The 18,763-nt window shown below is 41.5% G+C and overlaps 1 protein-coding gene across 1 annotated transcript; it reads left to right on the plus strand.

Moving 5' to 3' along the window:
* The first annotated feature begins 9,771 nt into the window (after nt 1–9,771).
* LOC123041686 (uncharacterized) lies at nt 9,772–11,195 on the plus strand. Its single transcript, XM_044464266.1, has 2 exons — nt 9,772–10,345; nt 10,957–11,195. The coding sequence occupies exons 1-2, from the start codon at nt 9,787–9,789 to the stop codon at nt 10,968–10,970; spliced, it is 573 nt and encodes a 190-aa protein (XP_044320201.1). The 5' UTR covers nt 9,772–9,786; the 3' UTR covers nt 10,971–11,195.
* Nucleotides 11,196–18,763: the final 7,568 nt, after the last annotated feature.

Consider the following 18,763-nt stretch of genomic DNA (forward strand, 5'->3'; position numbering starts at 1 on the left):
TCTGAGTATGATTTCCCTGCAAGACATTGGCGTTAGGGTGGCTCAGGTTAGTCCTTTGTTTGTATGAAGCCTTTGGACCATATGAAGCTTTTCGTCTGGGGTTTGTCTTCTTCCCAGGTGGTGTCATGACGACATTCACTAGAAGACTCTCAAGACACCTTTCGGGCACCCAGATCTTCTTCAGTGGTGATCCATTCCTGTAGTTAGTACCAATGTACCTGGCAAACACTTCACCATTCTGATTCCTGAATAGTTTATAGTTTGCATCAAAGGATTCATCAATGATAATTGGGTTAGCACTAGTGAAGCCAGATAAGGTAGATGGATCTACTGAAGGTCCCTTTGCAGCAACCCATGTGGCTTTGGGTACTGCTCAGGCATCCAGTAAGAACCATTAATATTCATTTTTCTCTCGAACCCAACACCCTCTTTCCTAGGGTTTCGGTTCAGAATCTGCTTTTTAAGGACATCACATAGTGTCTGATGCCCTTTGAGACTTTTGTACATTCCTGTCTCAAGTAATAACGTCAACCTGGCATTCTCATTAGCAACAGTAGTGGTATCCTCAGATGAGGGGTTAGTTACCACATCAGCAGTTGAAGATATTGCAACAATAGTAGCAGTTGAACATTCAGCACCAGAGACAGCATTATCACGCTCAATACATTTTAGACATGGTGGTTCAAAACCTTCCTGAGCGGAATTGATCTACTGAGCGCGGAGTGACTCGTTTTCCTTTTGAGGATCTTCATGAGCCGATCTCAATTTCTCAAGTTTCTGCTTCCTTTGAAGATAATCATAGGAAAGCTTTTCATGAGAAGTTGAGAGCGATTCATGTCGACCTTCAAGTTCCTAGTACTTAACATGAAGATTTTTTATGTCTTCAATTAAGGACTAAGATCGGGTCATTTCCGCGTCCAACATGTCATTGCTTTTGTCTAACAATTTTTGAATATGTTCCATGACATTTTGTTGTTCAGTTGCAATTTTAGCAAGTATTTAGTAGCTAGGTTTAGATTCACATTCAAAGTCATCTTCACTTGATGTTTGAAAGTAAGCATCGCGTGAGTTTACCTTGGCACCACATGCCATGAAGCAGTAAGTAGGGGCAGAGTCATCCTCATCCTTGTCATCAGCGTTGGTGACGAGGCCATTGTCTTCAGTGTTGAAGATGGACTTGGCGACGTATGCAGAAGCTAGAGCCTGGCTTGCCACTCGAGAATCAGATTCCTCCTCGGACTCCACCTCTGCCTCCTCAGATGCAGATTCCTCCTCTGAATCCATCTCTTTGCCAACAAAAGCACGAGCCTTTCCAGATGATCTCTTCTTGTGTGAAGAAGACTTCGATGAATACTTGGAAGAAGACTTTGAGGATTTCTTCTTCTTCTTGTCATCGGAATCGAATTCATTGCTCTTCTTCTTCTTCTTAGTCTCGTTGTCCCACTGTGGACACTCAGAGATGTAGTGACTAGGTTTCTTGCACTTGTGACAGGTTCTCTTCTTTTGATCACGAGAGGAAGCTTCATCATTCCTTGAGCTGGATCTTGAAGACTTTCTGATGTCTTTCTTCTTGGTAAACTTCTGGAACTTCTTCACAAGCATAGCAAGTTCTTTTCCAATGTCTTCAGGATCCCCAGAACTGCAGTCAGATTCTTCTTCAGACGGGGAGACGACCTTTGCCTTCAAAGCATGAGTACGGCCATAGTTGGGACCATAGATATCTCTTTTCTAAGATAGCTGGAACTCATGTGTGTTGAGCCTCTCAAGTATGTCAGACGGATCGAGAGTCTTGAAGTCAGGGCGCTCTTGAATCATCAGGGCCAGGGTGTCAAATGAGCTGTTGAGAGATCTCAGTAGTGTCTTGATGATTTCATGCTTGATGATCTTAGTGGCGCCGAGTGCATGAAGCTCATTGGTGATGTCAGTGTGGCGATCAAATGTGAGCTGGACATTCTCATTGTCATTTCTCTTGAAGCGGTTGAAGAGATTGCGGAGAACACTGATTCTTGAATCTCTCTGTGTTGAGACGCCTTCATTGACCTTGGAAAGCCAGTCCTAGACCAGCTTTGTCGTTTCCAGAGCACTCACATGACCATACTGCCCCTTGGTCAGATGACCACAAATAATGTTCTTGGAAGTTGAATCCAGTTGCACGAACTTCTTGACATCAGGAGGAGTGACACCTTCACCAGTCTTGGGAATGCCATTCTTGACGACATACCAGAGATCAACATCAATGGCTTCAAGATGCATGCGCATCTTATTCTTCTAGTATGGGTAATCAGTGCCATCGAAGACAGGGCACGCAGCGGAGACTTTGATTATCCCTGCAGTCGACATAGCTAAACTCCGGGTGGTTAAACTGAATCACACAGAACAAGGGAGCACCTTGCTCTGATACCAATTGAAAGTGCTAGTATTCAACTAGAAGGTGGGTGAATAGACGATTTTTATGGAAGTCTTCAAAATAGGTATGTTTCGAAGAGAAACAATAGAAATGAACCTATTGATATGCAGCGGAAGGTAGACTACACTAGACAGGCCATAGTCAAGTAAGCAATGTAATGAAAGCACGAAGACTATGGGCAGCTAGGTAATATGGATCAGGATGGAAGATAGCATGAAGCCAAACAGACAATTGTCTTCACTCAGTGAAGTCAAACAGATAAGGCAAGTAGGCAAAGACTTCACAAAGACAAACTGTAAGTAAATCAAGAGAGGTAGGATAGAACCAGTTGCTCGGAGAGGACAAGGGATTTGTTCGACCAACTCCAGTTGCTGTGACAACTGTACGTCTGGTTAGGGAGGCTGAGATTTAACTCAGAAGACCGTGTCTTCACCTTATTCCTCTTGAGCTAAGAACACTTAGTCCTCGCCCAAACACTCTGGTAAGTCTTAAAGGGAGACTTCCAAACCTTCACAGACTTCGTTCACCGGCAATCCACAATGACTCTTGTATGCTCAGAACGCGACACCTAACCGGCTGGAGGATTCACAGTCCTCAAGTGTAATAAGTCTTCAGATCACGCGAACAAAAAGACTTCAGTGATTCCTAACACTCTTTGGCTCTGGGTGTTTTGGGCTTTGTCCTTGCAAGTATTCTCTCTCTCAAAGCTTCGGAGGTGGGCTGCTCTCAAACGACAAAAGCCTTGTACTAACTCTGAGCAGCCACCAATTTATGGTGTAGGTGGTGGGTTATTTATAGCCAGAAGGCAACCCAACCTGATTTCTCCAAAATGACCCTGGGTCACTAAGGAACTGACACGTGTCCAACAGTCAGATTTTGAACACACACGGCAGCTTGACTTGGGCTACAAGTAAAGCTGACTCAACCAGCTCTGGATAAGATTTGCTCTCATTGTGTTTGCTCGAAGACATAGGATTTGGTTGAGCATCACATCAGTCACTCTGACTTTGTTCACTTGGACCCCACTTAACAGTACGGTGGTTCCTATGACTCAACAAAGAAGAAAAGGAAACTACGAAACAGCTATGTCTTCGCACTCCATAGTCTTCACGCGATGTCTTCTCATGTCATAGTCTTCAATGTGAATGTCTTCACAGACCACCATTGTCTTCAATGTCTTCACACATTTTTAGGGGTCATCTCTCGTAGGTAAACCGAATCAATATGGGACTACTACCTGTGTTATCCTGCAATTCTCACAAACACATTAGTCCCTCAACCAAGTTTGTCGTCAAAACTCCAAAACCAACTAATGGTGGCACTAGATGCACTTACACAAATAATAAGCCACACCTTTCCCACTGTAAGTTGCTCGGAAGAAGCAACCATCAATACGCTCTTCTCTGAATCCGCTCATACTACTCCATCCGTCACTGTTTATAGAACGCGATTCAAAAAAAGAAAAACCTCTGGGACCTAGGCGACTAGCGATCAGCCTGAAAAATAGCATTGGTAGTTATATCACGGCGTCTATTACTAGAGGAAATAATGCGTACACACATGCATGTAGTGCTTCCAACCTCGGTACACACATGCATGCACTTACTCCACTCCGTAGTACATCGAGAGAAAATTGTGGACTTGATTGCGGTTACCACGCCCTAATTAATCGAGCATTAAACCAAACGCGTCTAAAGTCTCTTTTGTGGTGGAAATGCATTGAGAGAAATGCATCATAATGAAGCGCGCCATGTAAACTATGACGGAGGGAGGAGGAGTATGAAGGTGCAAAACCAAGTACGCGTATGGCTAGTCCGTCAATGCACCTCCTCTTGGCATATCACTGACATGTGAGACCGGTGTGTGAGCAAACCGATCTCAATTGACGGAAAAATGGCCAACCCGCCGTTCCTTGAGAGAGATGAGGAGCGAGAACACACAGACGGGCTCGCACGGAGGCCAAGACATATTCGAGCATGGTGGATCGATATCATCATTACATGTTGGGCTGTCGTTTTCCGCCCTTCTCCCGAATAAATGTGTACTTTATGAGAGATTAAAAAATAAGAGTACAGACGCTCCTCCATGCGGTTCTAGTAGTAGTACTACTCATACTACTAAACCTTGCGCTTGGCTCTTCGCCTCTTCGTGAAGTCAAACAATGATGGTACTCCGCATGTTGGGTACTATAGTGTATGCCTCTGGCAATCTGACACCGAATGAACTGATGCATGTCCACCGCCTGGGCGAGGGTAGGTTGGATTAGTCAAAAGGCCTAAGTGAGCTTCACCTTGTCCTGCAAGCTTCTCCTCGTTCTGCAAGTTGACGGGACACACCAAAAAGTAGTGCTGGTCCATACTCCCTCCTTTCCAGTTAATATGGCTTAATCTTTTTTGCGGATAAATGAGAGAGCTTTATTCATATATAAGCATTCTTAGGACGATCATCCAAGACACTGGTCACTAGGAAGCGAGGTACTCCGCCAAAAAAAGTAGGAAGCGAGGTGTTTCATCAAGCCAGCTCTCGGCCACATTCAAAGTGCAGCAAGCACGGTTCGCACAAAGATGCGCCGCAAGGTTTGCCGGCCTGTTTACATGCTGAATAGCAAAAAAGAGAGGAAATATTACCGAGCGCTCCTATTTGTAATAGGATATGATCCATAATTAAGTGAGAATTGTGGCGAGTGTTCCATGCAATCAACTTCCATTATCACATGCGAGAACCCTCGAAGAGAACAAAATGTGTTGAAGATTGCTTTATCACATTTTAAAAATATAATAGGAGTGCAGACGCTCCTCCATCCGGTTCCTAGTAGTATAGTACATACCTCTATAGACTATAGTAGTAGTACTAGTACTAGTAAACTTTGCGCTTGGTTGTTCGCCTCTTCGGGACGTCGAACAATAATAGTACTAGTATAGTGTATGCTTCTGGCAATCTGACACCGAATTAACTGTTGCACGTCCACCGTATGAGCGAGGGAGAGCTTGCATTAGTCAAAAGTTTGTCCTTGTCTCACGAGCCACCGCGCGCAAGCTTCTCCTGTCCTACAAGTTTCTCCTCGTTCGGCAATTGACGGGACACATCAAAGTAATGCTAGTCCATACTGCCTCCTCTCCGGTTAATATGGCTTAATTTCAAACGAGATAAATACACTGTATGTCACTGTATATTTGTAAAAATACGGTTAGTGGACTTCATAATACGCTCATTGCGCTCAATATATACATTTTCCTGTGTTTATACGGTCACTAGCTCACCCTGGCTGAGTATGTGTGTGCATGCACGTGTAGGTTGAGCACTTGAGAGTGACCGTGTGTGTTCCGTCATGTGCTCGGACATGCATGCATTAGGGCATCGCGCGCATTTTTGCGTCCATGTGTACGTGTGACTGTTGCATACACGTAGGGGGAGTACGTGTAGGGGCCACTAAGGAGCAGTCAAATCACACAGTAAGTTAGTCGGAAGAAGCAACCATCATTTCACTCTATAATGACACGTATGCAATACAAAATGGTTGATATGGAGAGAAAAATAAAACCACTATATATACACTAGCAGGAGCCTAAGATACAAGCCTTCTTGCTTGGGTTGCTCTCTTCACAAGCATAGAACGACGGTGGCCACACCGCTGGTCACATATCCGGCCTGATCCTGCAGCTGGGGGAAGGGAATAATGTTCTACGTAGACGCGGTCGACATCGGCGAGGGAGAAAACAGAAAACCCACAGTCGGTGCGTTCCAATCAGGGGTCACCGTGGTGGGTCGATGTCGCATCCCAACCGCCCTTCTAGCTAAAGCCCGATGTCCCAGGTAGTACATCTTCCTATTGGAGCCGGCTTGGTCCACTGCCGTAGCTCCCCACGTAGCTCCATCTCCATGTTGATCTTTCTCTACTTCTACAAGCTTCTAATTGTGATGAGTTTATGTCTCATGAACTAGTGCTAGTACTATTATTCTAATAACACTTCTTCAATATCTTTGCCCTCAGGGATGCTCAGCTCGATTTTAGTGGAACTACACAAAAGCATCGTATGATCCGAGGGTGCCAGCCGTCTTTCCTTCGACAGGTTCTACCTAGGCACTACATTAAATCCTGTTTAGGGTTTAGGGTTTAAGTCGTAGTGACCCCTTCAGTAGTTTTTCTTTCGTACACGCTCTCACAACTTTTGTCTTTAGTTGTGAAGTAAATATTGGCTATGATCTGTGAATCATTGAGATACATCAGCATGCGTGTTAGTTTTCCTTTGTATTTGACGGAATGTTGTAATGGGGCAACCTTGGAGTAGGATTGAAAATGGAGTGGAAAGTTTCCATTTTTTTGGAGAAAAAAATGGAAACAGAGAGAAACCAACGTTTCGTTTCGTTGAATCGCACCATCGAGCAAAATCAACGTTTAAATCATGTCTGTCACGTTCGTGTCTCACCCTCCTCCACGGCTCAACCCCACACGGTCGCTCGGCATGACACTCACCGCAAACCGAGTATACGATAACTTTCCCTCCTGCTTGTCGATGGATCGCGCCATGGAGTACTAGCACTACTGGAAGAGATTGACGAGTTGGGGGAGGAAAGCTAGCTGTAGCACAGACTTCCAGGAACTTTTTACATGCATGTTGTGGCCGGCTATTGTGACCTTTGAACGCGGAGCAGTCGTGTGCACCAGGAAGCGGCGCGGGTGACGCTCTCTCGGCTAGCGCGCCGCTTCAATGCTAGCGCCAGTGAGAGGTCGCGTCCGCTCTGGCCGGGCATGAATGCAGCACGGACCATTTCAGGCGGGAAGCACGCGCGGGTGATGAAGAGGGTTCGGGTCGCTCAGGAGCGGCCGTGGCGGCGGTCCGGACGCCCGCAAACAAGAGATGGTGTATGTTAATATTGCTGTATATATAATTAACAACGTAAAGAATGTGCCAGTTGGAAAAATATGATTGGAGATGGAGATGGAAATGGAATTTTACGTAAACACAAATATGCATGTCTATGTCTATGTGTGTGTGCACGACGACTCTCGCGACCTGGAAGCAGGGGCGTGTTTTTGATCGAGTTTTCTTTCTTGGTACATTAAATTATTGTCCGCCAGTTTTCGTTTCGTTTTTCCGGGAACGCGCGTATTCTATTTAAAACCACTATTATGGAGAGATTTTTTTACTCCATTATAGCCTCTTGTTTGATAGTGTTTCTCGCGTCTCGCTCTCTCACCCTCTCCATATCAAAACAAGATGACAGTGTCCACTCTATCTCTCTCCTCACCGGTGGTCACAGATCCGGCTGAATCCTGTCCACTGTGGGAGGTGAGGAGGTGCAGCTTTGACGTTGTCGCCGTCGGCGATGGAGGAAGCCGATGCGCACCATCCTCTCGGAGTCGGCGCTGGCACGGACGAAGGTCCTCCGCGCCCTTGTTTGCTGCCGTCGTGTGTGCAGATCCTGCCCGCCCGCCTAAGCGACATCTCGCCCAACTGAGGTATAACTTCTTGTACTGGTCCAGCTCCCCAGGTTGCTGCATGCGGGTTTTCTTCTATGCGACTACTCACTAGCTCCCCGTGTATAGTAGCTAGGGTTTGTCGGCTGGTCCAACATCACCTACTATTATAGAGGAAATGCCACTCGAAAAGTTGTCCTAATTTATGCCTCGGTGGAGATATACTTGTTGTTTCGACAAAAAATACATGGTGGTTGTGCGGTCATTGTCCATATGCTCCTATTTCTGCTGCTAATCTAATACTATCACTGGTTAAATGAAGAAATGCTTTTTTTCTCGAGTATCCTGGTTTAGTTCCCATCAAGATAATGATGATGCTTCTGTTTGTTGGTGTACTTTTCATTAATTCTTATTGACAATTGAGATGTCATTGTTAATCTTGTAAAACAAAGTAACAACACTATATCCCTTTTTTATATTTTTGGAAACAGCGATGCGTATCTCCATACTCGGGCTTGTCTTCCTCAATTTTAGTGGAACTACACAAAATTGGATGGCCATTGTTGTTCCGCTTCACTGTCCTCTGCCACGTGGTTCTTCCTTCCTCGAGCTTGATTACTGAGAAGAAACAGACCACGGTGAGGATTTGTCGAACTTCATAGGTGACTCACCCAAACTTGATGCCAAAAGGATGATGCATCACCATGATGACCTATCAATGCTCATGGTTGCGCTCATGGTTGCGTCGGCTGGTGAAGCTAATCGATTTTCAATGAAAAACAAGCTATCTTCCATTAGTGCTCTTTGCTTGTTACCCACAAAGATGATATCCTTCTTCAGTTCACCTTGGTTGCGTTGAAGACGCAGTCGTCTTTCACGTTGGTGCAATTTTATCACACAATTGTCAATGAACCAAATGTTTCCTCGAAGAAGGATTGACATTGGTACTAAGAGCATAAGTTTTGTATTGATTTCTAAGCCTTCTCACAACTTTGTCTCCAGCTCCCTTGTAATTTTATTTGTCCAGCTATTAACTTTGATAAAAAAAATGGTGTGGACTAAAAACCTGAATGGACATAGTAGCCCTCCGTTTTTATTTACTCCGCATATTAGATTTGACTAAAGTCAAACTTTGTAAAGTTTGACCAAGTTTAGGATGAACACAACAAACCATAATTATTAGAGAGGGGAAATTGTACATACTCTCAAACCTTTTTGATAATTAAAATTAAAAGTCTTTATTTGTACACACTCTCACACGTCTCCGATAATTTGGCGCATGTGTGGTTGTTCACTTAAGGGAGGGTAGTGCACCACACGTGAAGGACAGGAAGTGCGACCAGGACACGTGGATCGTTAGTTCATCAGAAGTATTCCCTCTGTTCCTAAATATTTTTCTTTGAAGAGGTTTGAAATGGACTACCACATACGAATGTATATAGACATATTTTACAGTCTAGATTCACTTATTTTGCTCCGTATGTAGTCATTTGTTAAAATCTCTAGAAAGACAAATATTTAGGAACAGAGGGAGTAGTCGTTTTCTTCACTGGTACGTTAAATAAAGAGTTTCGTTTCGTACTTACACAATTTAAAATGATTGTTATGGAGAGAATAAGAAAAACCACTCCACTAGTCATATACACGAGTACTATATGGACGCAGTTTCATTGACTTAGTGCACCTGCCTTTGAAGCACCGAAGCTCAGTCCGTACTACAGTATATGTATAAGCTGGAGCCTCAGCGCTTTTTCGCTAGGGTTTGCACTCACCACACTCTCGCCGCACTATATATATATATATATATATATATATATATATATATATATATATATATATATATATATATATATATATAGGACAACATTATTCTGATCATGGGATGAGAATAACTATTTGGATCACGTGAGGCCATATATAGGCCCGATTAGGTATTTCCGAGATTCCAGAAAATGCAGGCATGAGAAATGACCCAGTCCCGCACCTCCCGCAGCTTGCTCTCCCCGATTCCTCCTGCGACGAGCTCGCCGCCCCGCCCCCGATCTGCCCCCGCCCCCACGCGCCCTGCCTCAAGATTTGGCAGCCGCGCCACCACCCACCCCCGGATCAGGCCGCCGCGCCGCCACCGTTCTTGGATCCGGCCGCCGTGCCGCCTGCACGAGGGGATGCCAAGCCCTCGTGCTCCTCCATCGGCAGCCACAGGGGGGACTCCGGCGCACCTTCCCTTCCTCTCTTCCTCTCCTTCCTTCTCCCTCACACCCTCTCTCTCTGTTCTCCCGCAGGTACCCGCCATGGCCATCATGGACAGCAGCCATGCGGCAGGAGCTCGCCACCAAAGTCCCCCGAGCACTGTCCGCCCCGAATCTGGCTGGGAACCAGACGAGGCCGAGCCCTCACGCCCAGATCCGCTGCAGCAATCTCGAAGTTCGCCGCCGCCACCTCGGGCGGTTCAACTGACACACCCCTCTTCTGGAACCACCCGCCAGAACGACCATCGGCCCTCCCTAATCCTGCTGCAGGTGACCTTCCTCCTCCTGATGAAGCTGACCTTCCTCCCTCCTGTTGCTTCTCTGCTCCTGCCGTCTTGAATGATTGAATTGCGTCACATTCTGCTCGTTCAATTCTGCACCGGCGTATCACACCGCACGTGGCCTGGGGCATCCCCTTTTCGATAAAAGTTAGTTTTCAGTTTCATATCACAAACCAAACAAGACAATTGTTGTGGAACAAGACAATGTGGGATAATAACTTCTGCTTTCAAAGCACAACCACGTGCAACTTTTTGAGTTGGTCTGAAGAAAACCGGAGCAGCACACGTACAGTACATCCCAGCACAGCACTTCTATTACTGTGATGTGAAGCACTCAAGCGCTGCTTTGTTTGTTACCACGATCGAAAACTAGTTGGCTGAATTGTACTGAACTCATACTAGTCTGTTTGGTATTCAGTACTCAGTGTTGAGGAATTGTCAACACTGAATACGTGGTAATATATATAGTCCAGCTGCCAGCACCCAGGCTGTTTATCAAGCACTATAGTAGTTACTTAAATCACACAGTGCTCACAAATTTGCATGGTGCAGCTTCCTTATGCTCTTTTCATGTTCTGACAAAAGATGTTGTTTTTGTAGATTTGTGCACATAAAGTTCAAAAATATAACGGAGAGAAGGAGCATGTATGCATGTGTGTGGTGGTGAGGTTGAGGATTCAGAAAACGTGTGTGGTGATGGTGAGGTTCAGAAGAACATGTGTGTGGTGGAGAAATTCACTAGCTTTTTTAATCGGGAGACAAGTAATAGCTTATTTTGTACAAACACAAGACAGAAAAATGTATGCATCTTTTTGTAAGAGAAATAAACAAATGATCAAGTATCGCCCCATGAAAGTTCATGCATATGAGAAAAGGAAATTCGGAAGGTCGGGGGTGACGAACAGAGAAGTTCAGGCATCAGTGTTGAGGAAGGTCAGGAGAAAAGAACTCAACCCACTGAGGTGTCTCACATCAACTATACATACTCAACGGCCTCTCTGTTCATCAAGAAAATTTGAGTTTCCTTAAGCCACATTGTTGTGCTGTGAAAATGTGTTGGTTCTATGCGTCTTGGAGGGAAATGGGTTTGAAAACCTCGTTTTGGTGTTGTCCCACTGAAAATTGCCTTCAATCCTTTCTTAAACATGTTAAGTGTTGTGAGATTATTGGTTTTTTATCTCTTTGTCAGTACATAATAGTGAACACATCAACAAAAACACACATAGATTTTATACGTTTTTAGAACTTGGAAAGTTCAAGGTGTGTCTGATCAGAAAGTTTGAACACTAAAAAAATGTGGCTAACCTATCGCCGTGGATGTTGAAGTTCTGCACCAGTGGGCGTGTACTCTACAAAAGTAAATTACAAATCATAGATGTAAATTATAAAAAAATATTACAAATGGTGATACACACAAAAAAACTATGCGTGAGAAGTTCATATATTCTGCAGCAGAAATTCAACATGAACACTTTCGGAAAAATTCACACCATGGGTGTCCAAAAATATAAAAGAGGCGAACAGAAAAAATATTGTAGATGAGTGAACTATGACAATTCGAGGGAGTGCACATTGTTCCATTCAGGAACATCAAGACAAAAATGAGGAAGTTAAAAATTCTATAATATAACCAAGAAGTTCAAATTCAAAAAAAGGAGTAGTTCAATCTAAATAAAAAGCTTAGATTTTCCTCGTTACTAAATAAATATAACTAAGAAGTTCGACAAAAAAAAGTGGAGAAGTTCGATATTAATTACAAAAATCAAAGTTTTTCCTCATACTCAAAAATAAAAACCAAGAAAGTCCAAATTAAAAAAATGGCACAATTAATGTTTAATTATGAACAAAAATCATGACATAAGTTCGAAATGAATACAGGGAGCAATTCAAAAAACAATATGATGAAGCGCAGTTTTCTGGCAAAGAAGGTCGTTTATAAAAACAGCTAGAAGTTCAAATTCAAATAATGGTGTAGTTCGAAGTTATAACAAATCCAAAATTTCACTTTCGAAAAATAAATAAAAAACTAGAATTTTAATTGAATAACAATGCATTTGATTTTCACAGGCTAAAAAACAAAGAAGTCCAGATTAAAAAAACTAAGAATTTTGAATTAAAAAACTCGGATTTTCCTTGCTACTAAACAAACAAAATCGAGAAGTTCAAATAAAATAATGGAGTACTTCGATGTGTATGGAAAACTAAGATAATTTCATAATATAGGAAAAATAAAATTATCAAGTTTAATTTTATAAAATGTTTGATGCTTATTTAAAAATATATTTTTCTAAAAAAGGCTAAGAAGTTCAAATTAAAAAAACAGAGAAGTCCGAAGTACATAAAAAACTCAAAATTTTCTCCTTACTAAAGAACAGAATTAAGAAGTTCAAATTAAAAAAAGGAACAACTAAAAAAGTTTAAAAAGAATTTCCCCCTTTTTTGTAAAAAGTTCAAAGTGATAACAGACAGAAGTTCACGTAGTGCATGGTGTGTGTTTCATACGAGAAAAAAGAGTAAAAAGGCGAAGTCTAAAATTTTTGTTGCAAAAGGTCAGGTTCCTACAGAGAGAACTTCAGGTTGTGTAACTCAGAAAGTTCAGAATTTTTCCGGTTACTAATAGAAATAAAGCTACGAAGTACGAATAAAAAAATGGAGAAGTTCAATGATTATAGAAAACTCAGATTTTCCTCATTATTAAAGAATGAAAACAAGAAGTTCAAAAATGAAATAACAAGAAGTTCAACTTTGAACAATAGAGCGCTTCAAAATTGCATAAAAATAGATTAATAAAAAAACCAGGAAGTCCATATTAAAAAGATGAAGAAGTTTGATGATTATAGAAAATTTAGATTTTCCTCGTTATTAAAGAATGAAACAATAAGTTCAAAAATAAAATAACAAAACATTCAACTATTATAAATATAGCGCTTAAAAATTCATAAAAAAACTCAAATATTTTCACATAACCGAGAGAAGATCAGGTTGATAACTGTGAGAAGTTCATGTACTACACGGTGTGCATTTTGTATTAAAAAAGGAACAAAAAAGCAAAAGCTAAAAGTTTGTTGTTATAAGTTCAAGTCCTTCATCGGAGAAAGTTAAAAAAAATTGCGAGAGAGATTTGTACAAAAGGAATATTATTTGTGTAACACTAACGAACAAATGGGAAAATTACAAACGAAAATACGTCACAGAAGTTCAACTGAAAACAGCAGGAAGTTCAACTACTACAGTGGATGAATTTCAGATGAAAAACTATTAAAATCATCGCGGGTATGAAAATCCGATCAACACGGGAAAGTTGCGTGTTCACAACAGCTTTCCACTGGTATATCACTTGCTCAATTCCGGTGAGTATTTTGATAAGTGGATGGAAAGCTACAGGCAAAAAAAACATGTGAAAAAAGAATGAAGTTCAAGTAGGCATGCCGAGAAGTTTAAGTTCTTCACGCGGTGCATTTTCAAAGAATCGGTTTCGCGATAAAGGTAGAATGAATGATCTCGCCATTTTCGAAATCACTTGAAAACGGCTAGGAATCAGAGAAAACCATCAACATGAAAAAGTTCGCATTTTTCTTAGCTTTTCAACATATATTATTTACCCCATACCGATAAAGTTTGTAGAAATTACGACGAAAATACGTTTTTAGCCATTTTCAAAATTGACTTTAAAAAGTAAGGAATTTGGAGAAACAATATATATATAAAAGTTTCGCATTTCCTCAAGCTTTGCAACGCCATATCATTTGCTGCATTCGGACGTACGGTTAGAAAAATAGATCGAAAATATGAACTCGGTGGAACTTGTACCGTTTTCTAAATTCCTCTTAAACCGTTCAAAATTAGAAAAAACTTTCTACATGAAAGAGTAGCGCATTTTCATGAGCTTTCCAACGCATTATTATTTTCCTCGATTGGATTAGCCGTTTAGAAATGACATAAAAAATATGAACTCAGCTGTTCGGTTTACGAAATTTTACGATTTTCTAAATTACTTTTTAACCGTAGGGAATTATAGAAAACTTTCAACATGTGGAAAGAGCGGTTTTGCAGCAGCTTTCCAACACCATATTATTTGTCTCATTCCGATATACGGTTTTAAAATGCGATCGAAAATACGATTTACGTTTTTTGTATGAAGAAAAAACGGTTTTCAAAACTGCTCTTAAACCGCTTTTTTGCCAAAAAATTCACTTGGGTCGTGATACTGGTGTTCATAGCTTTCCAACGGTATATCGCAAGCCCCATTTGGGCAATGTTGGTGGAAATCCCAACTCAAGCAGTAAATTGCAAAAACGCAATTTCATCATGACACGAGAGCAAAATCCGCCAGCGAGCGAGATTCCTATTGAAAACTGGTATTTAGTTGCTAAAAAATGTTTCTAGATTACACTAACATCATATAGAACACTACTAACCAGAATAATTCGCGGGGGAAGCCACGGTTGCGAAGATAGCCCGAAGGTCGGGTTCGTAAAGAGGGAAGTTCAGGCACACGTACAAACAAAAATAGGTCACAGAAGTTCAACGTGAAAACAGCATGAAGTTCAACTACAACGCTGAATGAATTTCAGATGAAAAACTTTTAAAATCGTTGCGAGTATGAAAAAATGATCAACACGAGAAAGTTGCGTGTTTACAGCAGCTTTCCATCGGTATATCACTTGCTCAATTCCGGTGAGTGGATGGAGAGCTAGGAGCAGTGGATAGAGATATACGAGCAAAAAAACACGTGAAAAATAGAGTGAAGTTCAAGTACATGTGCCGAGAAGTTCAGGTTCTTCACGCGGTGCATTTTCGAAGAATCAGTTTCACGATAAAGGCAGAATGAATGATCTCGCCATTTTTGTAATTACTTGAAAATGGCTAGGAATCATAGAAAACCATCAATATGAAAAAGTTTTGCATTTTCCGTAGCTTTTCAACGGTATATTATTTGCCGCATTTCGATAAAGTATGTAGAAATTATGCCAAAAATACGTTTTTATTCATTTTCCAATTTGACTTAAAGCTGTAAGGAATTAGGAGAAACAATATATACAAAAAAGTTTCGCATTTGCTTAAGCTTTGCAACGCCGTATTATTTGTTGCATTCGGACGTACGGTTAAAAAATTATCTTGAAAATACGAACTCAGTGGAATTTATACCGTTTTCTGAATTACTTTTAAACCGTTCCAAATTAGAAAAAACTTTTAACATGAAAAAGTAGCGCATTTTCACAAGCTTTCCAATGCAATATCATTTTCCTCAAATGGATTAGCCGTTTAGAAATTACATTGAAAATACGAACTCGGCTATTTGGTTTGCGAAATTTTTATGATTTTCAAAATTACTCTTCATCCACAGGGAATTAGAGAAAACTTTCAACATGTCGAATGAGTGGTTTTGCAGCAGCTTTCCAACGCTATATTATTTACCTCATTCTGATAAACAGTTTATAAATGCGACCGAAAATTAGATTCACGTTTTCTGTATGAAGAAAAAACGGTTTTCAAAACTGCTCTTAAACCGCTTACATTTTGCTAAAAATTTAACTTGGATTATGGTATTGGTGTCCATAGCTTTCCAACGGTATATCGCAAGCCCCATTTGGACACTTTTTAGCTGAAGTTCAACCTAGTACTCGGGGAGGTCAGGCGTGTTACTCGGGAAGTTCATGTTGTGATCAGAATATATATATACACACACGCTGGAGGCTCAGCGTTCCTTTGCTATGGTTTTCTATATCCACAGTCTCTCACCCTCTTCACCAGATCTAAACAAGACTGCGTTGGCCTCTTGTCTCTCTCTCCCCCCTCACAGTTGGTGAAGGAGGCGTGCGGATCCCGTCACACCGGGAAGGGGAGGAGGTGCAGTGTTCACTCTATCGCCTTCGGCGAGGGAGGCAATCCACTGTCGGCTGCGCTATTCTCTTCCACCTAGTGCCTGTGCGGGAGAGCCACCGACCCCTTCTTCCTCGCTTCCGTACATAGTGTGAGCAGATACGGCCTCCCGCCACACGCGTTGCCACATCCCGACGACCCTAAGGTATAAATTTCTTTGAAACCATAATTGCTCTAGCTGCATGCGGATCTTTTTTGATTTTGTAGTCGAATCTAGGTCTTGTTTCAAAGAGGAAAGAAGGGTGCGGTGGGGTGGAGCATGAATCTAGGACGTGGTTCAATGAAGAAAGGAGGGAGGGAAAGTAGTATAGACTCTATCCAGCCGCTTTGTTGGTCGAAAAGGGAAAAAGGGGGTAACCCGAAACTGGGGGGTCGGGTAGTTTGTGCAGGACTAGATTTGCTGCCCTCACATAGGAAAATGTTTCAAAGAGAACAAATATGGGATCAACGCAGATATGCTGCTTGGCTACATATTCTGCATCACCCAGGTATATGTGTGGACGCACATGGTGCTGGCATGTCCCATGTCCCATGTCCCATACAACTATTTTGTTGTTGTTTATCTAAGAATGCCGCCGGAAAATTGAAGCAATGCCACTGTTAAAAGTAAATTACATTTTTTAACGAATGTTGTTTTAAGAGAATGTCTCTATTAATATGGATCAATGCAACCATTTTAGAAATGCTACTATCCTACTTTGTTTTCCATCAAGATAAGTTAGATGCTTCTTTCTGTCACTGTTTGTTTCATCCTCCTTTATCGACAAGTAATTGTTTCCTTTTTTGCCTCTGTTAAAACAGGGGTATCTATTCAATTTGTTGCTATTGTTGCTTCACTATGCGAAACACTTATGTTTTAAGAGTGTTTTGTGAAGTTCAACTTGAATGTCACATCGGCGACTTTGCTTAATTTTGGTGGAACTGCACAAAAGGAGATCGAGATTTGCTTCTAGTCTTCCTTGCAATTTGTTTCAAATCTTGGTCTCATCCACATGATGGTGCAGTGTGCTTTGAGATGTTGTGCTACTTGTTTTGGTACTATTTTGGATAAATATTGAACTGAAGCTATTGAACTGCTGTCTTTTACCATTAAGTGAGCAAAAATTGTTCCAACCCAGACATGGTGCTTGTTGCTTTCTTACACAAAACTCTACATTACCCCCTTTATAAGTAGATGGAAGCACATGGTGTTGTTGCTCCCACTCTCCTTTGGAACTGTTTATGATTTTTGTTAATCTAATGCTACTAGTAAAATTAAGCAATGCCACTCGCAGAATTAACTACCGAATCTTAGTTCAAAACTGCAACACTTGTTAGGGACTGGTGGAATTACCATTTTTGTGGCCGCATGTTTCATCCTCCTTTATTTGCCAGTAATTGATTCCTTTTTTGCCTCTATTAAAACAGGGATATCTATTCAAGTTGTTGCTATTGCGACATTTTTCTTCGCTACGCGAAACACTTATGTTTTAAGAGTGTTTTGTGCAGTTCAACTTGAATGTCACACCGGTGACTTTGCTTAATTTTTGTGGAACTGCACAAAAGGAGATCGAGATTTGTGTCCAGTCTTCGTGGTGAGTTGTTTCAAATCTTTGTCTCATCCACATGATGGTGCAGTGTGATTTGAGATGTTGTGCTACTTGTTTTGTACTGTTTTGGATAATTTTGAATTGAAGCTATTGAATTGCTGACTTTTACCATTAAGTGAGCAAAAGTTGTTCCAACCCAGACATGATGCTTGTTGCTTTCTTACACAAAACTCTGCATCACCCCCTTTATAAGTAGATGGAAGCACATGGTGTTGTTGCGCCCACTCTCCCCTGGAACTGTTTATGCTTTTTGTTAATCTAATGCTGGTGGTAAAATTAAGCAACGCCACTCACAGAATTAACTACTGAATCTTAGTTCAAAACTGCAACACTTGTAAGGGATTGGCGGAATTACCATTTCTGTGGCCGCATGTTTCATCCTCCTTTATTTGCCAGTAATTGATTCCTTTTTTCCTCTGTTAAAACAAGGATATCTATTCAAGTTGTTGCTATTGCGACATTTTGCTTCGCTACGTGAAACACTTATGTTTTAAGAGTGTTTTGTGCAGTTCAACTTGAATGTCACACCAGCGACTTTGCTTAATTTTGGTGGAACTGCCCAAAAGGAGATCAAGATTTTCATATATGTGTTGGGATTTCGTTCAAATCTTCCTGTCGAGTTGTTTCAAATCTTGGTCAAGAAAGGTCAGTACCGACTTTCATCCACATGATGGTGCAGTGTGCTTTGAGATGTTGTGCTACTTGTATTGGTACTGTTTTGGATAAATGTTGAATTGAAGCTATTGAACTACTGTCTTTTACCATTAAGTGAGCAAAAATTGTTCCAACCCAGACATGATGCTTGTTTCTTTGTTACAACAAAACTCTGCATCACCCCCTTTATAAGTAGATGGAAGCACATGTTATTCTTGCGCCCACTCTCCCCTAGAACTATTTATGCTTTTTGTTAATATAATGCCGCTAGTAAAATTAAG

This window comes from Triticum aestivum, chromosome 2B (genome assembly GCF_018294505.1).
Source record: "Triticum aestivum cultivar Chinese Spring chromosome 2B, IWGSC CS RefSeq v2.1, whole genome shotgun sequence".
NCBI lineage: Eukaryota > Viridiplantae > Streptophyta > Magnoliopsida > Poales > Poaceae > Triticum > Triticum aestivum.